The sequence below is a fragment of the Macrobrachium nipponense genome, chromosome 12 (assembly GCF_015104395.2).
Source record: "Macrobrachium nipponense isolate FS-2020 chromosome 12, ASM1510439v2, whole genome shotgun sequence".
NCBI lineage: Eukaryota > Metazoa > Arthropoda > Malacostraca > Decapoda > Palaemonidae > Macrobrachium > Macrobrachium nipponense.
Window position 1 is genome coordinate 16,878,457 of NC_087205.1, and position 21,398 is coordinate 16,899,854.

Genomic DNA, 21,398 nt, shown 5'->3' on the forward strand with positions numbered 1-21,398 from the left:
ATTTCTTTTTCTTTCTTTTCTTTTTTTTTACATTGTTTATTTTTACTTCCCCCAAAAAAAAAAAATTTCAATTTTTTCCCCACTTTCACCTTTCTGTTTTTTTGTATCACTTGGATCTTCCTGTTTGCTTACTACTACTACTACAGGTCTCTTTAAAAAACTAACAATGTCAAAAATTGTATTTTTCCTAACTATACAAACCTGAAGTCCTTTACAATAGGAATGTAACTTGTGGCAGCTGGAACTGGTCGTAAGCTTCGAACAAGGGGTTCGGTAGTTAACTGCTTGTCCGACAGTCCGTGCACCGCATGACTAGGAGGTGAAGATCCACTTTGCTTTACTAAAGGCCAAGGAAAACACAGAGTAAGGGGTGGCATGAGATGGGACTATGTGTAAAGGGCCTCAGGTTTATAGTTAGGAAAAATACAATTTTCGACAAATTGTCATTTGTTCAGTTCCGACACGAATACAAACCATCGGTCTTTTACAATAGGAAGACTCTCTTCTTGGTGGGTGGAATCTGAGTCTTATGAACTGACTGGTGTTTGTCCAACCTTGGTTCCCTCCCTGGTTGTAAGAGCAGAGGAAGGGATCCCAAGCCTCTGCCCAATGATCGGGTTATGTACCGCAGGATCAATGGTCAGACCTCTGGACACAAGTAATAAGAGGGAGGCAAGCGTACCTCTTAAAACTAGCAAGCAAGAACTTGTTCCTATTGCAAGAGGCAATATGAAGTTATGAGTTTGTCTCTTGTTGGCTTCCACTCCCCCCCCCCTCCCCCCCCCCCCCCCCCCCCCCCCCCCTTGTTGGGGGAAGTGGTGGATATTCGCTCCTATCCCTAATGAAAGGGATAGGATGGGGCTCGGTCGAGTAGCTCACCTGCATCGCCTCCTGTTCCAGCGTAGTGACGACCGCGTCCCTCTGCCCACAGGTAGAGGAGGAGAAAAAGATGGGGAAGAGAAGCCAGTCACACTCTCATTCACTCATCCATTCATGCAGTCACACAAGGATGTGATGCTGTTCTGTCCGCTCGGGTGCTGGGTAAGCTACACAACGTGTTGAGCAGCCACCACAGGTCCCAAGGAAAAAGTACCCAAGGACCTGTGGGCTATATCCTGAAGGTAGAAGGAGGTGAAGGTGGTCTGGTTGGACCAGACCCCTGCCTTCAGGACCTGCGCCACAGAAAAGTTCTTGCGGAATGCAAAGGAAGGACCAATACCTCTGACTTCGTGGGCTCTCGCACGAAGGGTATAGATGTTGTCGCTACCATCAGCTTCGTATGCCCTCCTGATCACCTCATGCAGCCAGAAAGAAAGTGTGTTCTTGGATACTTCTTTCTTGGTCACCCTAGTGCTAACGATGAGGCGTCGACACTCAGGTCTGAGGTGCCGAGTTCTCTTCAGATAGCGCCGTAGCGCCCTCACAGGACAAAGCAGTATCTCATCCGCATCGTTGTCGGTGAAGTCTATTAGGGAGGGGATTGTGAAAGACTCGAACTGGTCGTCAGGGACCGAAGGATTCTGAGTCTTCATTACAAAGTTTGGGACGAAATCGAGCGTCACAGATCCCCATCCCCTGGAATGCATGACATTGAAGGAAAGACCATGAAGTTCCCCTACTCTCTTCGCCGATGCCAGGGCCAGCAAGAAGAGGGTCTTGAGGGTCAGATCTCTGTCTGACGACTCTCGGAGTGGCTCAAAGGGTCTTCGAGTCAGACTCGTAAGGACGAGAGTCACGTCCCACCCCGGGGGCCTGAGTTCCCTGAGTGGGCAAGACCTCTCAAAGCTCCTCATTAGCAAGATCTAAAACGAATTCGAGATATCCACTCCCCTCAGCTTCAGGACTAGGGCCAGGGCGGCTCTGTATCCTTTGACTGTGGGGACGGAGAGGAACTTGTCTCGGCGAAGAAACACAAGGAAATCCTCTACCTGCTGAAGAGTGGCTCTCAGAGGAGATAGACCCCGTCTACAACACCAACCACAGAAGACGGCCCACTTTCCCTGGTACACAGCTGCAGAGGACTGTCTGATGTACCCAGCCATCTCTGTTGCTGCTCGGCAAGAAAAGCCTCTCGCTCGCAAGGGATGGTGGATAACAGCCAGCCGTGAAGATGTAGGGACTGGACTGACTGGTGGTACCATTCCACATGAGGCTGGACAAGAAGGTTGTGCCAAGGGGGAATCTCTCTCAGTGCTTCTGCAAGCAGAGCCAGCAGGTCCAGGTACCAAATGGCCTGTGGCCACTTGGGGGCCACCAGGATCATCTTGAGATTCGGGGTGGCCAGCACTCGGCTGATCACCTTGCGAATCAGGCAGAACGGGGGAAAGGCGTACGCGAAGAGGTTGTCCCACGGGTGTTGAAGAGCGTCCTCTGCAGCTGCCCATGGGTCCAGCACGGATGAGAAGAAAGACTGAAGTTTCATGTTGTGAAGGGTGGCGAACAGATCCACTACTGGACGCCCCCACAGGATGAAGAGCCTTTCCGCCACGTCTGGGTGTAGGGACCATTCGGTCCCTATCACCTGATCCCGACAGCTGAGCTTGTCTGCTACTACATTCCTCTTGCCTGGAATGTAGTGGGCTGACAGCCCTACTCGTGCACCTGCATTGTCAACTGGTGCAACGGGAGGGACACTAGGCCCCCTGTTTGTTGACGTATGCCACTACCATGGTATTGTCGCACACCAACACCACCGAGTGTCCCACCAATCGGTCCTGGAACTCTTGGAGAGCGAGGAACGCTGCCTTGAGCTCCAGAACATTGATGTGAAGGTGCTTGTCGTGATGATCCCACACTCCTGCAGCCAGCAACTCCTCCAGGTGTGCGCCCCATCCCTCGGTAGACGCGTCTGAAAACAGCAACATTTCGGGGGGGGGGGATGCGGAGAGGCACTCCTCTTAAGAGGTTCCTGTCGTCCAGCCACCAGGCTAGGTCCTGCCTCCCTCCTCCACGAGGGACACGGGTAAGTATGGTGGGTCTCTTGCCTGTGACCAACTCTCCTTTAGTCTCCACTGGAGAGAACGCAGGTGAAGACGCCCGTGAGGGACTAACTTCCCGAGTGACGACAGGTGGCCGATCACGACCTGCCACTGCTGAGCTGACTGTTCCTGCCGAGACAGGAACTGGTCGGCTGCTTCCCTGAATCTCCTGATCCGCGAGTCTGCAGGGAGGACTCGCCCTGCTACCGTGTCGATCAGCATACCCAGGTACTTCATCCTCAGCTTGGGCTCAAGATCGGACTTCTCGAAGTTCACCACGATCCCCAGATTGTGGCAGAACTCGAGGAGTCGATCCCTGTCCTGTAGCAAGACCAACTAGTCGTCAAGTTACCTCAGAAGACATATCCCTGACGAGTGGGCCCAAGCAGACACCAGAGTGAACACACACGTGAACACCTGTGGGGCGGTTGAGAGACCGAAGCAAAGTGCCCTGAATTGGTGAACTGTCCCATCGAGGATGAAACAGAGGTACTTCCTGGAGGATTGATGGACGGGTATCTGGAAATACGCATCCTTCAAGTCCACCAAAAGCATGAAGTCGTTCTCCCTGATAGAGTCGAGCACGGAACGTACTGTCTCCATCGTGAACCAAGACTGGCGAACGAATCGGTTCAGGGGAGAGAGATCTATCATCGGGCGCCAGCCCCCCGAAGACTTCTCCACCAGGAAAAGATGGCTGTAGAAGCCCTGACGATCTCCACAGCTCCCTTGCTCAGCATGGCTTGGACTTCCTGTCGAAGGGCTACGTCCTTTGATGTTCCAGGAACGTAGGTCTGAAGATGGACCGGGTTGGAGGTGAGGGGTGGCCGAGACTCGAAGGGTAGTAGAGCTCACCAGGCACCCCCCCAACTTCCGGCAGCAGGTGAGGGGGAACGCCGTCCCTAGCGTTTCCCGCCTATCTTCAACTTCTTCCCGGCTTCCCCTCGTGGGAAGGAGGGCTGGGAGGAGGGCTGATTGCGACCGCTCCTGGCAGAAATCGACGGCAGAGTCTTTCCCCTAGGCTTCAACGATGCGATCGTCTTAGCCACCGAGGAAGCACTAACCAAGCTCTTGGGCTTGGCCGCAGTCAATCGAGGCTGCCCAGACGCCTTCGAGACTGCGTCACTGTCATCAGTGCGTCGTCGTTCCACCGCAGCGTCCACCATCTCTCCTGGGAAGAGAGAGGAGGAACTCCGCACTGGTCCGTTACGAAGACCTAATGCCGCCTCACGCCCAGCCGCCCTGGTCACTCGGGTGAGGAACTGCGTCCCTACGCCAAAGCACCAGGTTGGCCCACAGATTTGCCGTCTGGTGGGTGAGGTAAGAGATGGCTCTACCTCCAGACTGGCACAGTCTCCCGAAAGCCGGGTCACCTTCAGGAGTGATATTTCATGAGGTGGCCGCAACCTTAGACACTGTGAGGGACCACAGGTCTAACCAGGAGACTGCCTGGAATGCCGCCATGGCGGTGGATTCCAGTGCAAGTGCCTCATGCTGCGAGAACTTCAAGTTTTATGACAGAAGCTGCTGCAGAGACACCCCCGGGAGTTAGCTAAGCTAGCTCCGGGTTAACCTGTTTGGGTGGCATAGGATCCTCCGAAGGCACGTAGAACCTCCTCTGTCGCAGTAGAGGCGGGGGGAAGTAGCTTGGACGACCTGCCGGACTGTAGAGAACCCTCCTGTCCGGAGACAAGCGAGTCCACCTGGCCCAGCACCAAGTCAGCCAGAGCTGATCACGGCAGACCCACCGTCGTCTTGGGTTCCTTCTTAGGACCCCAGAACGACTCGAGCCAGGACGTGGACTCAGAAGGTGGGAGCGGCGATCCCTCCCCGAGGTCGTTGTGCTGACAAATCAGTGCAATAACCTCTGGATCTTAGGAGTGACCGCGTCTTGAGGAGAAGGACCGTCCAGTCCCTCAAACAAGAACGCCTCCCGAGACCCTCCTCCTTCGGAAGGAGGAACAGCGACAGACCCCTCCTGGTCTCCTCCCGCCACTTGCGCGTACGGCCTGGTCAGTCCTAAGACCGTGCCTGGTTCATAGGGCGTCGTGGTGGGACCACGAGGAGTGCGATCACTCCAGGTCACCTCGCCCTTCCCGGTGTAACCCGAGGAAGTTGAAGGGATCGGAGAGGATGTCCTTGAGTGGCTCGAAAGGGGGCTTCCTCAGGAAGTCCAAGACTATCGCAACATCCCAGCAGGGAACCAAGCCGGCGCTGGGGGGACACTTCTGCTCAAAGCTCCTTATGAGCAAGGACAGCGGTTGACCTGGCTTAATGCGGCCCTGGCTCCTTTGACCGCCGGAATTGACAGGCCTCTGTCCAACCTCACGTAGGTCGAGAATTCTGCGATGTCTGGGATCTTTGGTCGGAGGGGTTCCAGGCCCCTCTTCCTACACCAGGCCCCGAAAACCTTCCACTTTGCCTTGTAGACGTTAGAGGAGGACTCCCTCAAGTAACCGGACATGTGAGAGGCCACCCTCACCGAGAACCCTCTCTTATTTAACAGCCGCTCGATAGACTCCAGCCGTGAAGGGAGAGGGCTGGAATGTTCCCGTGGAACCTCTCGAAGTGGGGCTACCTTAACAGGTCTGGCCTGGGGGCAGCTCCCAAAGCGGTAGAGAGGCCAACTCTAGAAGGTTCGGGAACCACTCCCTGTCCAGCCACCAAGGGGCCACCAACGTCAGGGCCGCCCCTTTCGCCTTCCTTCGATGGTTGAGGACCTGCCCGAGGACTCCGAAGGGAGGGAACACGTACATGTCCAGGCCGTCCCACTGGTGCTGGAACACATCCTCCCAAAGCGCGGCTAGGTCTGGCACCGGGGAGCAGTACACCGGCAGTTTGGCGTTTAGCCTTGATGCAAACAGGTCCAGGGATGGGGACCCCCACTTCCCTATTAGCTCTCTCGCTACCTCAGGGTGTAGGGACCATTCGGATCCCACCACCTGACCCTGTCTGCTGAGTCCGTCGGCGATTACGTTCTTCTTGCCGGGAATGAACCTTGCTGTCAAGGAGGTACCGAGGGCTTCGGCTTGACTCAAGATCTCCTCCGTCAATCCGCAGGGATCCTGTGATCTCAGGCCCCCCTGCTTCTTGACGTAGGCGACCACCGTAGCATTGTCACACATCAGAGAGACAGAGTGTCCTCCCACTGCCTCCTTGAAAGCTTCCAGGGCACGCTTCACTGCCAAGAGCTCCAGCTTGTTTATGTGGAAGGTGCTCTCCTCTTGCGACCATATCCCTCCCGCCGAGAGGCACTTCAAGTGGACCCCCCAGCCTACCTTCGATGCGTCCATAAACAGAAGCATCTCCAGGGGCACTGACCCGAGGGGCACACACCGACGAGAGTTTGCAGGATCCAGCCACCAACCGAGGGCTTTCCTTGCTGCCAGTGAGATGGGAACTGGCTTTTGAGGTGTTTCCTCCTTCTGGGACCACCCAACTTTCAGGTCCCAGTGTAGGGGCCTTAATCTCAGCCTTCCCTGGGGGACTAGTTTTTCCAGGGAGACCAGGTGGCCTAATAGCCTTTGCCACTCCTTTGCCGGTCCCAGGGAGTGGCTCAGGAAGTTGCAGGCGATTCTTCGCAGGTTTGCCAGTCTGTCCTCTGATGGGAAAGCTTGCCCCACCTCCGTATCCAACTCCATCCCCAGGTACACCATCCTGGTGGAGGGGACCAGCTGGGGCTTCTCCCAGTTCACGACGACTCCCAGGGTTTTGCAAAAGGCCAGGAGGGTGTCCCTCTGCTCTACCAAGCACTCCTTTGAGGAGGAAAGGAGTAGCCAGTCGTCTAGGTACCTGAAGAGGCATATACCTCTCTTGTGAGCCCAAGACGACACCAGGGAAAATACCCTCGTGAACACTTGCGGAGCCATTGCCAGCCCAAAGCAGAGAGACTTGAACTGCAAGCTCTTGTCCTCCCACCTTATATGCAGGTACTTCCTGGAGGACGGGTGTAGCGGGATGGAAGTAGGCATCCTTGAGATCCAAGGACATCATGAAATCCCCTTCTCTCACGGAAGCCAGCACCGAGCATGGCGTTTCCATTTTGAAGGGCATCTTTAGGATGTACGAGTTGAGGACCGAAGGTCTATGACCGGTCGCCACCCCCCCGACGACTTCTCTACCAGGAAAAGGCGACTGAAGAACCCGGGGGAGTGATCTACCAACTGCTGAAGGGCTCCCTTCTCCAGCAGTGCTTGAACTTCTAGCCTTAGGAAGTAGAGGGGTGTCTGGACCTGAAGGGTGCCTGGGAAGGTGGGAGGGTCCTTGGGGAGGGCTGAGTTCCCTGGTCTCCCCGGTTTCGAGGAGCTGACTCCGAGGAGGGAGCAGCGAGGGTCCTATTCTGAGGCTTCGGTCTCTCGCTAGGTCTTTTCAGCACTGACTGACGTAGGGGAGGGACCCTATATACAATGGAGCCTTAGCTGGCCTTCCTCCACCGTTCCACAGACTCCTCCACCGGCTTCTCCGGAAAGAGAGCAGTCCCCTCCACTGGGGCGTTCCGAAGGGTCCTGAGATCCCTCTATGGAATGTTCCTAGGGAGCTTGGCTAGCATGGAGTCCCTCCTCCTCAAGATCCAGTTTGCCCATGATGAGACCAGTTGGGTCGTGAGGAAGCCCAGGGACTTACTCCCAGACAAAATCAGTTCCTTGAATTGGGCAAGAGAGGCCTCGTCCCTCAAGTCGTGGAGGGTGGGGAACCTTGCTACCGCCCCGGACCACAGATCTAACCATGAAGCCACGTGAATAGAGGTCCAAGCTGTGACTTCCAAGGCCATAGCCTCCTGGTGAGAGAAACAGACTAGCCCTGACGTGAGCCTCACTTCCGAGAGTCCGGGCGCCAGGGTTGCCAAGTTACCCTCCACGGATTTGGGGAGGAGAGGGACACCTTCCGGGGCATATAGCCTTCTCTGATTCAGCTTAGACGCTGGGAGTAGCCTAGCCGAGGAGTGCAAACACAGGGAGTTACTCGACCCTGCTAAGAGTTTCTCCACCACTGTCAGGGCCTTCTTCGTATTGTTGGACCTAGGAAGGCTGAAAGAGGGGTTGGGTTCCTCTGGGTTCCTGAGCACAAAGTCCATAGCCATGAATCTGTTGTCCTCTATCGTCGGGGCTGGCTCCTCTAGCCGGTTCATGGACCTAATAAGAGAGGACCCTCCTAAAAGTTGAACTCTCATCCACTGGACCTAGTTCCTCCAGGGCAATCTGGAGTTCTTCTTGGATGAGGGTCTCTTCCTCAGCGTCCTGGAACGGAGGCAAGACCCCAGACCCTGGACGGGGGGGAAGCTGGAGAAGCTCCCCGGAGAGGGACACTTACCCGGTTGTAACCGGTCTCCTGCAAGGGGGATGCCCTGAACGCCCGGACCGCCCTGAGAAGGGGCTCAATCCTGAGCGGAGGAGGGGCTCTGAACCCCCTAAAGGAGGCATCGGCCCTAGGCTCTGTCCACGAAGGCAACAAGTGTGTGGGAACACGGAAGAAGGGAGCCGGCTGGGAACCCCGCGTGAGGGACCGTCCTGGGGGCCACTGGGGCGGGGGCCTCCCTTGGCGAAGGGGGCGAAGGAGAACGCCACCGCCCCTGGAGGGAGTTGTCCCAACGCCTGTAACTCCATCTACTCCCTTTACGATCCCGGTTACGACGATGAGAGTGGGAAGAGCCGCTCGAGGACGAGGAGTAGCTGCGCCTCCTACCTCTCCCATGACGGCATCTCTTCTTGGAGGAGCGTTTTTTCCTACAGGAGGATCGCTCCCTCGAGGAGGAACTCGAAGAACTCACATCCTCAGACGAATCCCGCCGTCTCTTGCTTCTCCTCCGGCGACTCCCATCGCTTGGGGAGACCGGGGAGCGTTTCGGCCGCTTCGGGGACACCCAAATCACAGCAGGACCACCCCGGAAGGCCACTCACAAGGCCACCCCTGGCTCCTCCTGCCCTCTAGACGGGAAGCCTTAGGACGGGAAGGCATCATCCTTCATCGGGGATCTGCCCAGAGTACGAGGGGGAAAGAAATCCCCAACGGCAGGCGGGGAAAGGGTCGAAGCCGGGCGGGGCAGGTGGCTGCGTGACTGGGTACACCGGCCCGGCTCCGGCCGCGAGCGGCGAGCTTCGCTCGAGAGAGGGAGGAGCCGCAGAGAGGGGAGCCGTAGCAGGGAGAGCCATAGCGTGAAGCGGGGAGGGATGGGTCCCCCCTTGCACTGATGCTAAGAGACAGGACCAGGACGGGGTGCCCTGTAGCTGCAACCACGTCCTGCAGTCCCTCAGCACCGCGGAAGCCTCCGATACCACCTGTTGGGGAAACAGCTCATCGGGACCCCCCTGGGGGGGACCTGGCAACAGACTCACCTAGGCCCTCTCACTAGGAGGGGGCAGGAGAAAGAACCTGTAGAAAAGCAGGAGACTTCCTCTCCGACAATACCGAAGATGAAGGGGCACCCCCATCTCTGCTGCTGCTCCCACTCCTCGACTCCCTCGAAATCTTCGCCGACGAAGCTTTAGGTTTCTTTTTCTTCTTAGTGGAAGCCAAATCCCACTGGTACGAGGGCCAAGAAGCGCACTCCATGCACGTGTTGGCTTTCAAGCAAGCGCCCCCCCTACACGAATTACACAAAGAGTGCGGATCAATTAGAAGGGGCGAGAGAAAAGCTCCACAAGCCCGTCCTTCAGGACCGGGGCAACGACGTTGAGGCTACGAAGCCGACATCGCACATATACACGACACACGTACACAAAGCACACACAAAGACAAAGGAAACGGGCCGGACACCGGACGAGCAGGGGCATATGCACGCTCCTGCGACCAGAGAAGGACTGGCAATAGGTCAGTAGGATAATGTGGTCTTCGACCCCTAAGGGCATAGGCCTGGCCTGGGTGCGACATATAACCAGTTTTTTCTGGTCGGACCCGGACCGACATCCGGGAATCTCCACTGTAATGGTTCGAGGTAAGTATCTCGCATCGGAACAAATATATATATATACTTAAAAAATCACAGTAGATGCACGTAACTTCATTAAATAAGCGAATACCACAGGAAAATGATAGTCAGAGATCCAAGCGCTTTCGTCTTTACTAAGACATTGTCAAGGAACAAATGAAATAGTTGGAGAGAAAGTTATCAGGTAAACAACAAGATCAAGAATACCAGATGATTAAGTGTCAAAAAAGGTAAAAATTAAAGATAATCCAGGATTATCAGATAGTATCACACAGTCACAAACCTAAACATAGATTTAACCCTAACATAAACTACGTACAAAGTATCCGTATAGTCCAAAACATGTAAAATCTGAATATATTAATTTTGTTGCTTATATTTATCTACACTTTTTTTCATTATGAAGGCATCAAGTTTAGATAAACCAAGACTTAAATTTAGAACATTTCAATTATTTGACTTGATGAAACAAGACTCAATGATATTCCTATTAACTGTGTCATTACATGGGATTAAGAATCTTGCTTGACTCCAGTTAATAGGATGATCTAAATCTCTCATATGTACGAATAATGCATTCGATATTTGCCCAGTTCTCACAGAATATTGGCGCTGTTTGAGATGTTGTGAAAGAGATTTACCAGTTTGTCCGTAATAGACTTATCACACTTTTTGCAAGGAATTTCATATATGCAGCCTGGAAGATCTTTAGGAGAATTTTTTATTACTAAACTCTTGACATTAACCCTTAAACGCCGAAGCGGTAAAAAAAAAAAAAAAAAGTCTCCTGTGTGCCGGAGGTGTTTCAGAGTGAGCGCAGAAGCGGAAAAAATAATTTTTTAAAAAAATCACAGCGCGCTTAGTTTTCAAGATTAAGAATTCATTTTTGGCTCCTTTTTTTGTCATTGGCTGAAGTTTAGTATGCAACCATCAGAAATGAAAAAAATTATCATTATCATATGTAAATAATGCAATATATGATAGCGCAAAAACGAAATTTCATATATAATTGTATTCAAATCGCGCTGTGCGCAAAACGGTTAAAGGTAACAAATTACTTTTATTTTCGTTGTAATGTACACTAAATTGCGATCATTTTGGTAAATAACACATTGTAAAACAATAAAAGCAACACAGAGAAAATATCACAAAATAATGCATGAATTCGTAACGTGCGGACATAAAAAAATGTTTTTTTCAAAAATTCACCATAAATCTAAATATTGTCCTCAAGACTTCCAATTTCTTTCAAAATGAAGACAAATGATTGAATATTACTATACTGTAAGAGTATTAGCTTACAAATGCAGTTTTTGACCATATCTGATGAGTTAAAGTTGACCGAATGTCGAATTTTTTTATATATATTTATTTATATGCAATTATTTCGGAAATAAGAAAAGCTAAAACCTTCAAATATTTTTCGTTTTATTCTACATGAAATTGCACACATTTTCATATATAAAACTCTATGAAATGCCTAATATGAAACGGAGCAAATATTCCAAGAATGGGACGTACGCATTTCGGAGATTTGTGGCGGAGAATCCGCGCGCGGAGGGAAGGAAAGTTTTTTTTTTTTAAATTCACCATAAATCTAAATATTGTGCTAGAGACTTCGAATTTGTTTCAAGATGAAGATAAATGACTGAATATTACTAGACTGTAGAGTTTTAGCTTACAATTGCGTTTTTCGACCATTTCGGTAGAGTCAAAGTTGACTGAACGTGGCTTTTTTTCTATTTATCGTGATTTATATGCAAATATTTCAAAAATGAGAAAAACTGCAACCTTTAATTATTTATTGTTGTATTCTACATAAAATTGCGCACATTTTCATATATAAAACTTTATGTAACGGCTAATTTAAAATGGTGCAAACATTACCACAATCGCACGTATGATTTTTTCGGAAGTGTTACAGCGCGGATGTAAAGAAAATGTTATTTTTTTCATAAATTCACCATAAATCGAAATATTGTGCTAGAGACTTCCAATTTGTTGCAAAATGAAGGTAAATGCTTGAATATTACTAGAATATAAGCGTTTCAGCTTACAATTGCGTTTTTCGACCATTTCGGTAGAGTCCAAGTTGACCGAAGGTTGAAAATTTGTCACTTATCATTTTTTATATAAAAATATTTCAAATTTGATAAAAGCTACAACCATGGGTTGTTTTTAGTTGTATTGTGCATGAAATTGCGCACATTTTCATATATAAAACTTTATGTAACGGCTAATTTAAAATGGTGCAAACATTACCACAATCGCATGTATGATTTTTTTCGGAAGAGTTACCGCGCGGACGTAAGGAAAAAGTTTTTTCATAAATTCACCATAAATCGAAATATTGTGCTAGAAACTTCCAATTAGTTGCAAAATTAAGGTAAATGATTGAATATTACTAAAACTGATGAAAGCTACAATCATGAGTATTTTTTAGTTGTATTCTACATAAAATTGCGCACATTTTCATGTATAATACTCCATGTAACGGCTAATTTAAAATGGTACAAAAATTATGTCAACGTGACGAAATAATTTCCGAGATGTGTCACAGATACTTTTTAGTGCGGCAAGAAAGAAATTCTCGCTTGCCCGCCTGCGTAACAATTACAAACAAAACAACACCTTGATCCGTGAACTCCAAGCATCCCCCAAGGCGCGTGATTCAAGAGTCTTTGGATGGTAGGACTAAAGTATTTTTCCGCGAATTTTTAAAAATACTTTTGTATGTCGACGTAAGATACGTCCAGTCGGCACCCGAGACAAAAAATGTCGACGTAAAATACGTCCAGTCGGCAGTAAAGGGTTAATATTACTGAAAACAACATTTATGTTATTAAAAAGCTTAAAAATTCTAAGAATTACTAAAAACCTTCCATCATAGGGTAATTTTAGAATGTTATGCTTACTAAATTCAAGTTTGTCATTAATTGAATAAAATGTTTTTCTAGCTCTTTTCCATGCCACATCTACTAAAAGTTTGGGTATTTAAGTTTCAATGCAATATCATAAATAGCTTTAAACTCAGTCAATAAACTGCGGGCTACAGACACGTAAAGCCCTTAGGAACATCCCAGAAAAAACAGAGAACTTAACATTTTGATGGTAATTGGAGTAATAATGAACAAGAGATAATGTTAGTTGATTTCCAAAAGACTGAAAAGGTGAAATTTCTATAATTTCTACGGACAGTTACAACAAGAAAATTCAAATTACAATTTCTTTCTTCCTCTACAGTAAATTTTATAGAAGGGACTAAATTATTGAGATTATTAAGGAATTCCTAGAGATTTTTGTGAACTGGCCAAATACAGAAAATATCATCCACATACCTAAACCCTATAACTTTTGGGGGAAAAATTCTTGGTAAGAGTTTTGTCTCAAAATATTCCATGTAAATATTGCTAAAAAGTTTGATATGGCTATGGGTAATCCCTTATCTCCTGTCCTAAGCAATATTTACATGGAATTTTTCTAGACAAAATTCTTACCAAGAATTCTGCCCCCAAAAGTTATATGGTTTAGGTATGTGGGTATTTTCTGTATTTGGCCAGTTCATGAAAATCTCCAGGAATTCCTTAATAATCTCAATAATTTAGTCCCTTATAAAAAAAATTATAGGTAGTATCTTCTGCTGACTCCCTGTAAGTATTCCAGCTTATTTTTTGCTTCAATACAGATCTTTTATCCTTCTGTGTGATACATTATTCAATCTTCCTCATTAATTCTGATCTGAGGGGCAAATTATTTAAGTTGTTATTATACTACAACTTTTTGTTAATTAACTATCATATTGCAGGAAATGGAATACAGAATTCTGACTAAAAGCCAAGCACTGCCACCTATGAGGTCATTCAGCACTGAAAGGGAAATCGTGAATAGCAAGCTTTTCTACGTCTAACAGGCGGAAAACCTTACAAGTGCACAATAAGCAGTTGTTAGGAGAGGGTGGATAGCAAGATGGAAAAAGAGAATATGAATGGAGGAGGGACAGTAAAAGGAATGAAATGGGTTGTAGTTAGGGGGCGAAGGGATACTGGAAAGAATCTTAGGTAATGCCTATAGTGCACCTCATATTGCATGATGAGTTAGGTTTGCAGAGCAACTCTGGGTTTTTCATTATGAACCCATTAATCATACAGCTAAACTGCCATACAAATGCTCTCCAGTCACAACAACTTGACACCCTGAGAAGTCCACTGTTCATGCCCAGACCACACAGAATAATCCTCCAAGCAGTAATTCTTCCATGCAAGTCTACTGCACTCAGAGATTCTGCATTGATTTACCTATACTTAATTTTGTGTAGCGGCATCTATTCATTCATTTAATTTATACTTATTCTTCATAACATTGATGGTCTACAATACAGTGAGGTCTCTTATTCTTCATAACAATGGAGGTCTATGGCAATTTGTGAATTCTTAAGTCTTTACCCAAGTATTTTGCCTACCAAGTTGGCAATAATAACTGAGTACCCATATATTTACACACTAAATGGCGCAGTTAAAAGTGGCATGCTAAGTATAGTATGTATTAAACTGTTTAAAGGTAAACAGGCCTCTGTCAATCACTTTTACTTGAGCATTCAATGTCTAGGGCCATAATGGACTAATGTGAAATCATATTCCATGCTCAGATGTATCAAATTCAATAAGCTCTAATCCTTAAGTTTAGGTGATACTTGAGCTCAAAACATTTTCTGTACACAAGTAAAGATTACAGTGCTATTTAATAACATTCACCTTCATAACATACCTTTTTACTATACACTGTGGCTGAACCCTGAATAAGCATGGCTGCTTCAGCAAAATTCATCATGGTTTCCCCTCCATCAAAGGTAATTTGAACCTCTGCTAACTCTTCCAAGTATTCTTCAAGATACTGTAGGAAAAATAAATGAACATTAAATCATTTTTTACCTAACCATCTATGCATCACCATTATCTTAAAACATTTTTATGGCAATTTTTTCTTCTGCCCTGGGCACTTTCTACTTGAACTCCCCAATAAGACAAGGTCTTACAACTATCCAAGGCAAGCATGCATGCATGCATATACATATGATATATATATATATATATATATATATAATATATATATTTATATATATATATAAATATTATCTATATATATATATATATATATATATATATATATATATATAAATTTTTGTCACATCACTGTGATTCCTATACATTTAATGAGCTACAATTGTCCTTTAATATCCAAATCACTCTACCTCAGAATTCATATATTTTCATATATGTTAACAGAAGGGAAATTTTTCAGTTGATAATAATTTAATCCACTTGTGGGTTCGAACCAGCGCCCAGAGAGCTGAGAAGAAATCAGGACTCCAGTGACATTATCGACTCGGCCAACAAGTGAGGCTATAAGTTGATACCGACTCCAAACCTTACAAATCTCTGTCGAACACAGATAGGTATTTGTAATCAGAATCGATATCCAACTCCCTCTGCCATGTTAACCATGTCAAATTTTTGCCGCACGTAGCCGTTTTTTATGAATTTTTATCATGTCAACGTGATTCATATGCATTCATCGAGCTACAAATATCCTTTAATATCCAATTTGCTCTACCTCAGAATATAACAATTTGTCAAAAATTGTATTTTTCCTAACTATACAAACCTGAGGTCCTTTACAATAGGAAGTAGCTAGCGGCAGCTGAACCGGTCGTAAGCTTTCTAACAAGGGGTTCGGTAGTTAACTACTTGTCAGGCAGTTAGCGGTATGCTCGACTGCGAGGCGAGGAGTCACTTTGCTTGAAGCCCAGGAAATTCAGAGTGAGGGGTGGCATGAGGTGGGACTATATGTAAAGGACCTCAGGTTTGTATAGTTTGGAAAAATACAATTTTCAACAAATTGTTATTTGTTCCGATACGGTAAACAAACCCTCGGTCCTTTATAATAGGAAGACTCACTTATTGGTGGGTGGAATCTGAGTATATTATGAACAGACTGGTGTTCATCCTAACTTGGATTCCCTCCCTGGTCGTAAGAGCAGAGGGAGGGATCCTAGCCTCTGCCCAGCTGATCGGGGTATGCACTGCAGGATAAGAGGTCAGACTTCTGGACCAAATTTTAAGAGGGAGGCAAGCATACCTCTTATAAATAGCAAAAGAAAGAACGTAGTTACTACTTCAAGAGCCAAAGTAAAGTTATTGGGGAGTGGTGGATAAAACACTTCTATCCCTACTGAAAGGGATAGAATGGGGCTTGGTTGTGTAGCTTACCTGCATCGGCCTCCTGTTCCGCGTAGTGACGACTGCAGCCCTCTGCCCACAGGTAGAGGGAAGAATGAAGGAGGAAGCATGCAGTCACACAAGGATGCGATGCTGCTCTGTCTGCTCGGGTGCTGGGTAGACTACACAACTTGTTGAGCAGCCACCACGGGTCCCAAGGAAAAGGTGTCCATGGACCTGTGGGTGATATCCCAAAGATAAAAAGAAGTGAAGGTGGTCTGGTTGGCCCAAACCCCTGCCTTCAGAACCTGCGCCACGGAGAAGTTCTTGCGGAACGCAAGGGTTGGACAAATACCTCTGACTCCGTGGGCTCTCGGACGAAGGGTGCGGGTGTCATCACTGTCAGCTGTCTCGTAAGCCCTCCTGATCACCTCACGCAGCCAGATAGAAAGTGTTCTTGGAAACCTCTTTCTTGGTAACCCCGGTGCTAACGAAGAAGCGTCAACACTCAGGCCTGAGGTGCCGAGTTCTCTTCAGATAGCGTCGTAGTGACCTCACGAGACACAGCAGCATCTCATCCACATCATTATCGGTGAAATCCTTCATGGAGGGGATTGTGAAGGACTCGAACCGGTCGTCAGGGACCGAAGGATTCTGAGTCTTCGCAACGAAGTTCGGGACGAAATCGAGCGTCACGGATCCCCATCCCCTGGAATGCTTGACATTGAAGGAAAGACCATGAAGTTCGCCTATTCTCTTCGCCTATGCCAGGGCCAGCAAGAAGAGGGTCTTGAGGGTCAGGCCCTGTCTGACGACTCTCGGAGTGGCTCGAAGGGTCTGCGAGTCAAAATCCTAAGAACGAGTCACATCCCACCAAGACCTCTCGAAGCTCTTCATCAGGAGGGAGATCTTGAAAGAAAATGAGATATCCACACCTCGCAGTTTAAGGACTAAGGCCAGGGCGACTCTGTAGCCCTTAATTGCGGAGACGGAGAGGAGCTTCTCTCGGCGAAGAAAGACGAGGAAATCCGCTACCTGATGAAGAGAGGCTCTGAGAGGAGAGAGACCCCGTCCACGACACCAACCACAGAAGACAGACCACTTCCCCTGGTAGACAGCCGCAGAGGACTGTTTAAGGTATCCGGCCATCTCTGTCACTGCGCTGCAAGAAAGCCTCTCGCTCGCAAGAGATGGTGGATAGAAGCCAGCCGTGAAGACACAGGGACTCGACGGATCGGTGGTACCGTTATACGTGTGGCTGGCACAGGAGGTTGTGCCAGGGGGGAATCTCTCTCGGCACTCCGGCAAGCAGAGCCAGCAGGTCCGGATACCAAATGGCTTGAGGTCGTTTGGGCGCCACCAGGATCATCCGAAGGTTCGCAGTGATCAGCGCCCTGCTGATCACTTTGAGAATCAGACAGAACGGGGGAAAGGCATAGACAAAGAGGTTGTCCCACGGATGCTGAAGAGCATCGTCTGCGGCTGCCCATGGGTCCGGCACGATCAAGTAGAAAACCTGGAGTTTTCTGTTGTGCCAGGTGGTGAACAGATCCACGACTGGGCGCCCCCACAGGTTGAAGAGCCTTTCCGCCACATCTGGATGAAGGGACCACTCGGTTCCTATCACCTGATCCCAACGACTGAGCTTGTCGGCTACCACATTCCTCTTGCCTGGAATGTAGCGAGCCGACAACTCTATTGAGTGTGCCGCCACCCACTCGTGCACCTGCAGTGTCAACTGGTGCAGCGGGTGGGACACTAGGCCCCCCTGCTTGTTGACGTATGCCACTACTGTGGTGTTGTCGAACATCAACAACACCACCAAGTGTCCCACCAGACAGTCCCGGAACTCTTGGAGAGCGAGGAACGCTGCCTTGAGCTCCAGGACGTTGATGTGAAGGTGCTTGTCGTGATGGTCCCACACACCACCTGCAGTCAGCAGCTCCTCCAGGTGTGCGCCCCATCCCTCGGTCGATGCGTCCGAGAAGAGAAGCATCTCTGGGGGGGGGGGGGGGGGGGGAGTGCGAAGAGGCACTCCTCTTACAAGGTTCCTGCCGTCCAGCCACCAGGCTAGGTCCTGTCTCACCTCCTCCGTGAGGGGCACGGAGAAGAAGGGAGGATCCCTTGCTTGTGACCAACACTCCTTTAGTCTCCACTGAAGAGACCGCAGGTGAAGACGCCCGTGAGGGACTAGCTTCTCGAGAGAGGACAGGTGGCCAATCACGACTTGCCACTGCTGAGCCGGTTGCTCCTGTCGAGACAGGAACTCTCTTACTGCCTCCCTGAACCTGCTGATCCGCAAATCTGTGGGGAAGACTTGCCCTGCTGCTGTGTCGATCAGCGTGCCCAGGTACTTCATCCTCTGCTTGGATTCGAGGTGTGACTTCTCGTGATTCACAACGATTCCCAGATCGTGGCAGAATTCGAGGAGTTGATCTCTGTCCTGCAGCAACTGCGAGCGGGAGCTCACCAGGACTAACCAATCGTCGAGATACCTCAAGAGACACATCCTTACCGAGTGGGCCCAAGCCGACACCAGCGTGAACACTCGCGTGAACACCTGTGGGGCGGTTGCGAGACCAAAACAAAGTGCCCTGAACGGGTACACCGTCCCGTCAAGGATGAAGCGGAGGTACTTCCTGGAGGATTGATGGACGGGTATCTGGAAATACGCATCCTTCAAATCCACAGAAAGCGTGAAGTCGTTCTCCCTGATGGAATCGAGCACTGAACGTGCCGTTTCCATCGTGAACCGAGTCTGGCAAATCAATCGGTTCAAGGGAGAGAGATCTATCACCGGGCGCCAGTCCCCCCGAAGACTTCTCCACAAGGAAGAGGCAGCTGTAGAAGCCTGGCGACTGATCCTGAACGATCTCAAAGCTCGCTTGCTCAGCATGGCTTCTACTTCCTGCCGAAGCATCACGTCCTTGGTCGAGCCAGGAACATAAGTTTGGAGATGGACCGGGTTGGAGGTGAGGAGTGGCCAAGACTCGAAGGGTAGTAAATATCCCTCCCGAAGGACGTTTACTATCAAGGTCTCCACACCGTAGCGCTGCCATGTTGCCCAATGGCTCGCCAGGCACCCCCCCACTTCCGGCAGCAGGTGAGGGGGAACGCCTTCCCTAGCATTTCCCACCTCTCTTCAACTTCTTCTTACCCGCCCCCCCTCGTGAGAAGGAGGGCTGGGAGGAGGGCTGGTGACGGTCGCCCCTTAAAGAAGTTGAAGGCAGAGCCTTTCCTTTGGGCTTCGACAATGCGATCGTCTTGGCCGCAGAGGAAGCGCTAACCAAACTCTAGGTTTGGCCGCAGTAACTCGAGGCTGCCCAGACGCCTTTGAGACTGCCTGGTGTACTAAACGGTCACTGTCGTCAGTGCGCCCTCTTTCCACCGCAGCGTCCACCATCTCTCCTGGGAAGAGAGAGGAGCAGCTCCGCACCGGTCCAGTGCGAAGACCCAGGGGACCTGCAGAGTCCACTGTCATGGTGGGAGCGAGGCCTATCCTCACGGCGCGTCACGCCGCCTGGACCAGCCGAGGCTGGTTCAGGCGACCAAGGGAACCGCTTCCTCGCCTCAGCCCGCATGCGGTCTGGGACCATCACGTCAACCCTGGGTACCAGCACGTCGCCGCGAGAGCAATCGCTGGTCTGGTGAGAGTCGCCCGAGCAACTCGCTCCAGTCTTCCGTCCTGTGCCTGGATCCTGGCATTGAGAGAACTCGGATGCCTGGGTCTTGGCTTTCCGGTCACCCGCAGGTGAGCGAACACTCGGTGACTCTCGCGAACGAGAGGCCGAGACGGTACCTGGCGCCGAGGCAGAACCTCTGGTGCCAGGTGAGGAAGTGCCGGTGCTAGCCGACACTCCTCCGGTCCCTGTCTTCTTCTTCCTTGCGGAAGGAGAGACAGGTGAGGCGGAGCAACGTAGCCCGGCGTGGATACCGTCGTGGTGGTATGCCGGTGTGTAACTGGCGTAGCCCCTCTCGCCAGATGACTAAGCAGCCCCTGAACCGTCGGTGTCCCTCACAGCCCCAGCGAGTACTGGCCCTACCGAGACCGTCGCCCGTGGTCAGCAAGTCTGAGGGAGGAAAAGTCGGGTAGATTGAGAGGGAGCCCCCTTGCGGGGGGGGGGGTGTTCCCCCCCAGCCGGAGCGAATGGTGGACCCCCGAGTACAACTGGATGTCGGGGCCTCTCACCCCCTCCTCTACGCTCGACTGATCGAGGGAGGAGAGGGAGCGAGAAACCTCCCCGGAGGGGAAGGAGCCATCCGAGGGAGCTGAGCCGGAAGGAGAAAGGAGGAAGACAAATCAGTGACCAAGGACGTAGCCGGGGAGTCATCTGACCACTCCTCAGCCGGCTTCCGCGGCTTCTTCCTCCCCCCGCAGCGCTCCCACTGCGCCTCTGACCAAAAGATACAAGTGTCACAAGTCTCAGTGCGAGAGCATTCACGCCCTCTACACCGAGCACAAAAATCATGAAGATCTACCTCCACAGAAGAGCGGAAAGCCCCACACTTACGGCCCCCAATACCCGGGCATAGTCTACGGTTGATGGGGGGGCGAGGGGTTTCTCCGGCTCTTGTTGCATAATTTACATAATAAAAATTAAAACCAAAACAGACACGCACTTACTTTGTACTTGCCACAAGTAAGAGAAAAACCGAAAAAGTCTTCATGCAGTGAAGAAAACCATGCATACGACAGAAGCGGGCAGAGACGAAGAGCAGCACGTCCATCCACGAGCGCGGCCAAAAGCAAAGTGACTCCTCGCCTCGCAGTCGAGCGTACTGCTAACTGCCGGACAAGTAGGTAACTACCAAACCCCTTGTTCGAAAGCTTACGACAGGTTCAGCTGCTGCTAAGTACCTTCCTATTGTAAAGGACCGAGGGTTTGTATACTGTATCGGAACAATAATATATTTTCATATATGTTAACCGAAAGGAAATTTTTTAATTGATAATAATTTTGTCCTCTCGTGGGTTCGAACCAGCGCCCAGAGAGCTGAGGAGAAATCAGGACTCCAGTGACATTATCGACTCGGCCAATAAGTGAGGCTGTAAGTTGATATCGACTCCGACCTTAAAAATCTCTCTCGAACACAGGTTGATCAAAAGTCCTAAATCTTTTGCTTAGTGTCTTTTGAAAGTCCTCTGTGCAACATTCCTTCATTGTAGAGTGAAGGAGCCAGTCATCTAAATATAAAACGATGTTGACCCCCATGAGATGGAGCCATCTTGCTAGAGGAGCAAGAACACAAGTAAAAACCTGAGGGGCTGTTGAAAACCCA

At 49.7% G+C, this 21,398-nt stretch overlaps 1 protein-coding gene across 6 annotated transcripts in view; it reads right to left on the reverse strand.

Annotated features, from left to right (window-relative positions):
• The window catches only part of LOC135224369 (condensin-2 complex subunit H2-like), a 239,361-nt gene that overhangs the window by 91,345 nt on the left and 126,618 nt on the right, over positions 1-21,398 (reverse strand). For all 6 annotated transcript variants that reach the window (XM_064263318.1, XM_064263316.1, XM_064263317.1 and 3 more), the window contains exon 3: positions 14,668-14,793. In XM_064263318.1, coding sequence (XP_064119388.1) covers positions 14,668-14,793 — 126 coding nt within the window. The remainder of the gene's footprint in view (positions 1-14,667; positions 14,794-21,398) is intronic.